This window comes from Coptis chinensis, chromosome 3, assembly GCF_015680905.1.
Source record: "Coptis chinensis isolate HL-2020 chromosome 3, ASM1568090v1, whole genome shotgun sequence".
Taxonomy (NCBI): Eukaryota; Viridiplantae; Streptophyta; class Magnoliopsida; order Ranunculales; family Ranunculaceae; genus Coptis; species Coptis chinensis.
The window spans coordinates 121,300,114-121,309,278 of NC_141458.1; the positions used below are offsets into that span (position 1 = coordinate 121,300,114).

The 9,165-nt window shown below is 36.5% G+C and overlaps 1 protein-coding gene across 1 annotated transcript; it reads right to left on the bottom strand.

Moving 5' to 3' along the window:
- Nucleotides 1–3,793: 3,793 nt before the first annotated feature.
- LOC147513842 (24.1 kDa heat shock protein, mitochondrial-like) lies at nucleotides 3,794–6,183 on the bottom strand. The gene is made up of 2 exons (XM_086599575.1): nucleotides 6,052–6,183; nucleotides 3,794–4,305 (listed from the first exon to the last, which is right to left on the bottom strand). The coding sequence occupies exons 1-2, from the start codon at nucleotides 6,164–6,166 to the stop codon at nucleotides 4,016–4,018; spliced, it is 405 nt and encodes a 134-aa protein (XP_086455701.1). The 5' UTR covers nucleotides 6,167–6,183; the 3' UTR covers nucleotides 3,794–4,015.
- Nucleotides 6,184–9,165: the final 2,982 nt, after the last annotated feature.

Genomic DNA, 9,165 nt, shown 5'->3' on the forward strand with positions numbered 1-9,165 from the left:
TTTAATGAAATTGAAACGGGGGAATTAGCGATACCCCACATTTAAATATCGCTTTTGCATGCCCCACATTTGAAGATCATTTGCCATACCCCACATTTCCAACTTCCATTAGTCTTCTATTAGTCAACAGTTAGCTGACCAAGTCAAACTGATAAAAAAAAAAAACTTAAAAATAAAATAAATAAATAAAAGTCGACCTAATTAAATAATAGAGATTACCAAAATATTCCTAGATCCATCTATGACGCTACCGTCACAGTCGTCCTCCTCTCTTTTTTCTGTTTCTCTCATTTTTTTTAATCGTTTTTCTCTCAAACTATACTACCAAAATTTAAAAACAATTGCCAAATTATTTACAGTGAAATTATTAAATTTAAAACAATTGAAACTGATTTAAAGTGAAATTATTAAATACATATTCTTTAGTGTTGGATTTAAAAATCTTCAATTTAGTGGAGGGGTACTTTAGTAATCTCTACTATTTAATTAGGGTTGATTTTTATTTTTATTTTTATTTTTGAGTGTTTTTTTACGGTTTGACTTGGTCAGCTAACTGTTGACTAACGGAAGTTGGAAATGTGGGGTATCACAAAAGTGATCTTTAAATATGGAGTATAGCTAATCTTTATGTATATATAATAGCAGTCCCTTTTGCTGCGCTATGAGGGTGTCCACGTCGGCAAATTTTAAGTACCCTTTTTACTCATGAGAAATCAGGAGGAGAGAGGGATTACTAAAAAAAGGGAGAAAAAAACTACATAGATGTCTCTTATAACGGAAACCCGCCTCAAAAACCTAGGCTTGTTCCTAAAAAAAAAACCCACGACTAAAATTAAAAACAACCCTTGAATACCAATCTTCTTCCCTTAAGAAACTGACCCCATGCTTGGCTGCATGCCATGTATGTCTAAAAGAAACTTATTAAGATTTCCCTTTCATCTTTTTGATCCGGCAGGCATTGGTATTTGTTGATGCTAATGCAATAAAGTAAAATAGCATGAAATTGGGTGATGTACCCAGCTGCTGATCATTTAGTTATAAAAGGCAATGACAGTGACCGTTCAGAACTCTAGGTTATTTGCTACTGCTACCATTCTTTATCAATTAAGTTTTTGGCTTTGAACTATTTAAATTACTATATAAAGCATGTACACTGGAACGAGAGTTTTGAGTTTACTTAATTAAGTCTAGCAACATGCACATTAACTATCAAATATCTCAATTAAATAAAGGGTGGGGATACAGCCACAGGTACTGTAGCCACATTGTGGACACAGCCGATCCAGACCACCGATCTCTTACCAATCCAACGGATATGAGATAGTCTTTGATAGCCAAATTCGAAATACATGAAATTTTGGGAAATAAAATTTTTTGAAACATAAAAACGAAATAAACAAAAAATCGATTGAACCTTCTTCTCCAAAATTAGATCGAGCAAAATTTTCTCTGAAACACTTTCTCTCCAAAATTCACGAGTGGGTTCTCTCTTTCGATTGTGTGCTTCTTTGAGGTAATTTCTCTCCTCCTTTGTAAGATCTTTTTGTCAGACATTTTCTTGATTTCTTCTTTTTGTTAATAATGGTGGGATAAAGAAAAATCAAGAAAATAAGTCTATGATAGAGGTTACAAAAATGGAGGCCGAACCACTCGTGTAGCCCTCGTGGGTGGAAACCACACTGCTTCCAGATTTGGTACCCGCTAAAAATTCACTAATCTGCTTTGATTATTTCTCTTCTTCTTCTTGATTTTTACTAAATCAAAGATCGATGATGGTACTTCTCTATTAACGTATTGTTACTAAATCAAAGATTGCAGTGAAGTTTTTGGAACTTGGGCTAGTGTTGTTTTTAGTTATTATGGGTGAAAAAAGTTTCTTGATATATGATTTGGAGTTGGAAATTTGAGGATGGTGTCTGTTATTTTACTAGTTTAGAGCTTCTTTTTTTGAGTTTCTGAGCTACTTGTTTGTTTCTTTGTATTTGAAATAGGGTCTATAAGTCAGATTATTGTGGAGCCTTTTGTATTGGATTGTTTTTGTTTTTGGTATTAAGGTGAGAAATTTTGAAATGAGTGTCTGTAAATTCTTTAGTTGAGTTTATGAGCTTCTTATTCATTTTCAAAAGAGAGTTTCTTTGGTTTGTGTTTTTGATGAGAGAATCGGTTAAGTTGAAGCTTATCGCAGATGATCATTGCTGTTTTAAATATTCAAGTGAGAAAATTTGAAATTTCGCTTAATTTCCCACTGTTCTGGTTTGATATGTTTGTGTTTATATTTTTTTGGTGATTGTTAGAAATGTTCATATGGAAATATTGGTGATTCTTAGGATTGTTCTTTTCACTTCTTCAAGGTTTTACTTCAAAAAAGTTAGCCCCAAACTCTTTGAAAACAGTAAATATGTTTCTAATTTATCTATCTTGGAATAGTAAATGTGCATTTCTATTTTGCTTTTAATTAGATAATAATAACCCATATCTGATAGGAGTAGATGAGTTGTTGAAGTAGTCAGTGAATCTCTGAGCAGCATACTTATGGTATAGCAAACCATCGCTTTGTGATATATGTCCACAATATTTGGATAGATCAGATTATAGACTGATAATTTGGATATTTTGAACCATCCTGGTGGGGAACGTTTAGATGATTGCAGGTTATCGATTTTAGAGAAAGTTTCTGGTCTTGATGGTATAAAAGCTGCCGACATTACAGCTAGAGCAGAGTTATGACGATGGTTTTTAGTCTCGTTCTTTTCCTTTTCTCACTAAAATGAATCTTGTTTCTGTTGTATCAGGATGAGAAAGATATTACTCCCATTTGTGGGCTCCCTCATTATGGTGTGGTGAAGGAAGACTATCTGCTGATCAAGGCATGTTGTGTTAGGCCCAAAAAGAGGCTCTCCGTCAATCCCAAATTGAAACAAGGCTCTCCGTCAATCCCAATTGAAGCAAACATCTCGTCTTGCCTTTGAGGTTGTGGCTTCTTAGTTAATGAGCATTTTGGTTTTCTCTAGCTATATTATTATAGAATTAGAATCAATTGTAATGCTTGTATAAGGTAAATGTACATTTGAGTTCAGTATAAGGTAAATGTACATTGGAGTTTTGATGTAATTTAAAGTGCTTGTTAAGAAAATGCAATCTCAGTTGTCGCATCAATAAGGCACTCAATAAGTTGAGAAAGGAAAAATAAAATGAGTATTTAAGGGGTGAAGTGTAGCGGCAAACTGTTTATGGCGTGCCAACAACAAAGCGTTTGGAGTAAATGTTTGTACTCTTGTTTGTGTGAAAATTAAAATGGGATACAGCTTAATTTGTTCATATTAGAGGTTGGGAGGTCTTTCCCATTCATGCTTTGGACTTGGGAATAGATGGCATTCTGACAGAATTTCTGAATCACATAACAGAATTTCTGACAGGTTAAAATGAACAAAATTTCTGACAGAACTTCACATAACAAAATGAACTTCCATTTTCCTCACAAAACTAAATAGAACAGCCTATGAATCCTGCTCTCAACCAAAGTCAACCAAAGTCAGAGAATAAAAGCTAAATATAAGCTGTCAGAGAACTAAGCACAGAATCAAACCGAACAATTTTAGGCTACAATATCAAAGAACTAAGCTACCACTTTCCAACCAACCACTAAAACCGAACTAAGCTACAATATAAAAGGCGCCGAGAACTAGCAAATTTGATGGCATTTACCATTTTATTGAGAGTACAGGGAATGCATATTATTTATTTTGTTCTTGGTAGACACTGCGATTATTAGTATTTAGCTTAATTATTAGTATTTAGCTACAATATAAAAGCTGCGATTATTAGTATTTAGCTTAAATAAAAGCTAATTAAGCTAAATAAAAGCTAAATAAAAGCTGTCACAGTTCCTACAACTTAAATAGTTTTGCTGTCATAAACATAAAGATAAACAAGTTTCTACAAGCTGTCAGACTTCCTACAAGCTGTCAGAGAACAAGTTTTGGTTCGAAACATTGGTCCGAAACATAAACAGTTCCTACAAGCTGTCAGAGTTCCTACAAGCTGTCAGAGTTCCTACAAACTTAGTGGAGTAATTGTTTCCACTCCCTGCTTCAGTATCAGCTTCTCCTTTGATAATTAGAAGGTCCTCCTCAACAGTAACTTTGACATGTTCCTTGCCTAGTCCTGGCATATCAATCTTTAACCGCATTGCTTCATCCTCATCCTTTTCGCTCCAGTTCTTTCCCGTGGTTGATCGGGCGAGCTCACCTAACATGCCAAAAAACTCGCCTATGCTCCTAGGTGTGGAGACATGCTCAATGACATCTGCATATAGTAAGGAAGGAGATTTATAGAGTTCAAATCTTACACAAGAAACAAATATAATAACTACCCAGAAGCATAACAACATAAGCCATAGATGTTGAGAAACAAAACATTTGAAGTAGATAAAAACAACCCCAACATCAGAAAATATGATACAGCCCCACCGTCCCCACATAATCAAAATCAGAAAAGAAGCATTGATGAAGTCAACCCCAAACACCCATCAGCATAGCAAGATGACAGATAGAGTTGCTACTTCAACAATGGAGAACCAGATAACTAGTCCATACAACTCTTTTTTATGAATAATTCAGATATTCACATCAATTCTAGTTCAAATAACTTCTTTTCGCGGTATATAAAATATTCAAGGCAATAGATATGAAACAACATCACTTAGACTGCACTGCAAGTCTTCAGGATGGTTGTATAAGAACCAAGAAAAAAAAAGGGTGTTTTTTTCCGACGGGGATCTGATAAAAAGATTAGTAAGTGTATAACTATTCTCATTTAAGATCGATCGATAGAGTTTAGATTAATAATGTGATACTGAATCACACTAAAGCCTAGGTGATCAAGACAATCGACTTTCAAGAAATGTTAAGTGGTCATAGAGTCATCCGACAGGTTTTATCTTGTAGAAGCAAACTTATATCAATGAGTTAAGCCACAATACGATCTTGGCAGGAAAAATCAAATTCCCTTCAGATTGGGTTTCATGTTAAAAAATCATTAATGAGCCATTAACCAACCAATTTCGGTTACAAAAACGTTATCACTTAGTTAAGTTAAACGCTAAATTGTCTCACTACATATATGAATTTTCCATGGCCTACAAACAAGCTATCTTCGATACAACCAAACAAGCATGTGATTGCTAAACCCCATTACATGACCCTAATAGCATGTAACTTGTGTAGAATAATGCCACTTATAATGTTCATAATAATGATTATATAAGCAGCCTATGAAGCTAGATTATCAACATTTACAGTGACATCAAGGACATATCACATAGGTTTGATAGAGATTCTCACTTATTACACGCAAACTAGCAAATTCATAACAATCATATGTCCTCACAAAGCACATAACAATCATCACAAAGCACAAAGCACATAACAATCATCATAACAATCATCATTATATGGAGGCAAAACTATAAAAGAAGGCTTGACTTGACAAAAGTGGAAGCAGAACAATGAAATGAAGATAGATTCCAAAGTTTGGGCTATTCCTTAAGTTTTCTATTTTTGGTTAGCCTTTTTATCTCTCTACGTTTGTCTAGCTTTGATTGGGTACACAGAAAAGGCAAAGAACATTTACAACCAATGAGAGAATGAAACGTGGATACCTCGTCAGAAGCAACTATTGGTCTTATACTTTCTCTGTGTAATTTAATTATCTTCTACTTTGCATTGTCATTTGACTCATTTCTAGGTGGAAAGTAAGAAAGACACGGGTTGGGTAAATCCATGCCGGCGCTTTTCAGTTGTTAAAAGATTGGAAAATTCCGTTTTTTTGGGCTTTATTCGGGGAACTCTTCATCTGACTTTTCAGGAATCTTTAGACCTACGGGTTTGCTCAATTGTTTACTAGTCTGTCTACTAACAAAAGCTAGTCGATCACAGCATACACGCGGTTCAAGTTGTATTAGGTCTGTTTGTTTTGAAAAGCCACGATTCGCACTTAAAGAATAACAAGATAACCGTAACCTAATATAGAGATCAAGATCAGACAACTTACCTAGCTTGGGCATGAAGTAGTTCCACTGAATCACGGGTGTTGTCTTGCTTGAACCTTGAGTCAAAGTCACCTGCCGGCCATTCAACTTCGTGCTTCGGTCCTTAATAATCTTCATTGCGGTAGAAAATGGACCGGGCCGCGTCTTCAATTTAAGCAATTCATCGTGCTTGGGAGCCGCAACATTAATCTCTTTCCTCTTCCTCCTCTGCGATGGAAATGAGCAAACTTAGGACCACTATGTTTGGCTACATCTTGGAATCTATTCTGTCTCCCCTTCTTCTATGTGCTTTTGACCGACACTCAACCTTTGCATCGCCGCCTTTGCGCTCTCGGATTCTCGCTTTCCGCAGAATGAATAAGACTAGTAGCCGCGATCCCGTGTCGAAGTCCGAAAAATCTTTTTGTTGGATTTTCTTCCACAGGGAAACAAGTTCAACTCTACGGGATCTACACCGAAGTTTAGGTTTCGTCAGTTTTTCCCGGTGGCAAGTTCAAATCCAAAATCCCCCTTCCCTTTTTCCTCTTTGTACTTCCTTCTGCCAAGCCCAAGACTAGTTTCCAAAGCATCACCATCTCCAGTTTCACCAGACAAACTAGGCTTAGTTTCTTTATCAACCTCATCAGCATCTCTAACATTAGAAACTAACTCCTCACTTTCATTTTCTTCAACCCTCACTCTTCTTCGCGTGGATCTCCATCCACCAATACTCAAACCCAACGAAACACTCTCAGAATCCTTGTAAGATTTACTAGATATGGTCGATTAGAAAGAGAAATGGTTGAGAAATTTTGGTGAATGAGAAATTGTCGATTTACTTTTCACTAACATCGATCTAATTTTGGAGGAGGAGGATCGCCAAAATATTTTTTCCGAAATTTCGCTAATTTCGTTTTGGTAGTTGAGAATTGAGATGGTCGAGATGGTCCGTTGGATTGGAGATAGATCGGTGGTGTGCATTCACTGTGGCCAGAATGTGGCTACAGTGAATGTGCCTCTATCCTAACCCTTAAATAAATTACCATACGAAGCAACATTCTCTATATGATCTTTGTGACTTTTGTATGTGTTCTCATATACAAACTTTGCTCCAGCGAACTTTACAACATTGATCGATCTACAAGCTTTGAAGTTGAAAGGCCTGAATTGATAAGAGCAACGGTATTGTTGATTCCTTTACCTCCACCAGTGTATCGGGCTCATATTGCTAATTTGCTATGCAACCAAGCGGGGCCACTATAGATTTCTTTAGCTGGGAATTCTTATTGGGATTTCTCAGTGTAAGAAGAAATTAGCAAGTGTTTAAGGACCGTTTTCATTGCCAATGGGCAGGAAGAAAACGTGATAAAAAAAAATGAACCACCCTAATAACTTCCCACAATCTCACTCTCGCCTCTTAACTAGGGAGTCGCACCAACAATCTTCAACTTGCCTAAGAGGTATATCTCTCTTTCTCTCTACTGTATGGAAATTTGTAGAAATGAGATTTAGGTTGGTGACTGTAATTCGCAACAATTTATGATGAAGAAAACCCATTTTTTTAATAATTGATGTTCATTGTTTTGATTGTCTTTGTCTCAGTTTGAATGAGATTTAGGCATGAAAAGAAAATGAGTTTCTGTTAAACATTTTGTCAATAAATGAGTGGGTGTCAAGAAGACTTGGATAGGCAGATTCCAGTTCTTAGGACCCTTAGTTTCTAAGGTAAGAAATTTCGATGCAAAAACGCTTTGATATCTTCAGAGCCATCACCCATAAGAACGCTTTGATATCTTCAAAAAGAATAAGAAATTTTTAGTATTGCAAAACATTGAAGTTGCATTGGAGATGTGGTTTGTATAGTTAGTGAATGGCTGTATATATTTGTACTTTTAGTTTGTAGAGCCTAAAAGTCATAACTTTAATCTAGACCAATGCTTTTAACTGAGGGTAGGACCAAATTAAAAAACGTTTACGATACTGTGCAGACCCCACTAATGATCTTGCACTATTACTGTCCCTCTGCTGAAGCCTTAGAAGTCCCCAGGTCTGTCTCATTCAACTTCTAAAAGATCGTTGGAGTGTGAGCCTCTCCTGTGGGCGAAAGCAGTGGTTCTCCTCAGTGTTTCTCCTCCTCTTACCAACCTAGATCTATCTCTTTCTCAAACCCTAGTCTCTCACACTCAAATCTTACCTCTCCTACAACCCAAACCTCGTAGACTATTTTCGATCTCCCAACTGGAAGTGATGAAGAAGAAGAAAAAGAAAAAAAGCTTCTCTTTTTTCGTCTTCTATGTTTGTATATAGGGGTTTCTCTAACCCTCCGGAAGATCGGCATTGGTCTTGTTATGCGGTTTCTTGAGATCCTGGGTTCTCGATTTTTGAAGATCTTATCTTGTATGAAGACCATGAAAAGATCTAGGTTTTTGGGTGTTCTATTAGTGGTGTTTGGTTCAAAATTTGGTTCCTCTAAGTCTAGCATCTCTCAATCGGCGTCAAGGTCATGGGTTCACCCCTTTGAGTCCGATTTTCTGGTTTGGCTTTAGATTTTGTTTGTCCAAAGCCATGCTCTCTCCCTTTATCTATCCCTCTCCGGATTCTTTGGATTGGGTACCTTGGTTAGGCCACCGCTCATTTATTGGGCTTATGGTGGGGCGTTCTTTTGGAATTGCTAATGCCGCCTTTGTCGTGGAGTTTTATCTTGTCGGCGATTTGTTTGTGGAGACTTTCGAAGTCTTTACTCGGGAGATCCAAACACGGTGGATACGAGCAAGTTTGAAGTTGGTCCAGGAAAAGAAGATGGGGTTTCCAATGTGGTTTTGTTCTTTATATATTTGGGTGCTTGGATTTGGTGGAGTTTATGTTGAGAAAGGCAAGGGATGTTTAGTGTTCTTGTTTGCTACGGTTGGACTTGATTACATCCTTGTTTTTCTTGTTTTGCGACTTTATTGTCCCGAATGTAATGTTCTTATCTTTGAATGAATACAATCAGGCAATTATCAAAAAAAAAAAAGTCCCCAGGTCTTAGGACCTTTTTCCACCGTTATCTGGGAAGGGTGGTTCAAGGGTTGAGGGGTTATTTAGGATAATGTTCCAATATTTTTAAAAAATAGATCACATTGTTGTTTTGATTAGCA

Excerpts from the sequence above, each read along its gene's own strand:
- LOC147513842 (XM_086599575.1), bottom strand. The coding sequence starts at position 6,166 with ATGAAGATTATTAAGGACCGAAGCACGAAGTTGAATGGCCGGCAGGTG. Across the intron at positions 4,306-6,051 it reads CTACTTCATGCCCAAGCTAG|ATGTCATTGAGCATGTCTCC; the intron begins GTAAGTTGTCTG and ends TACTATATGCAG.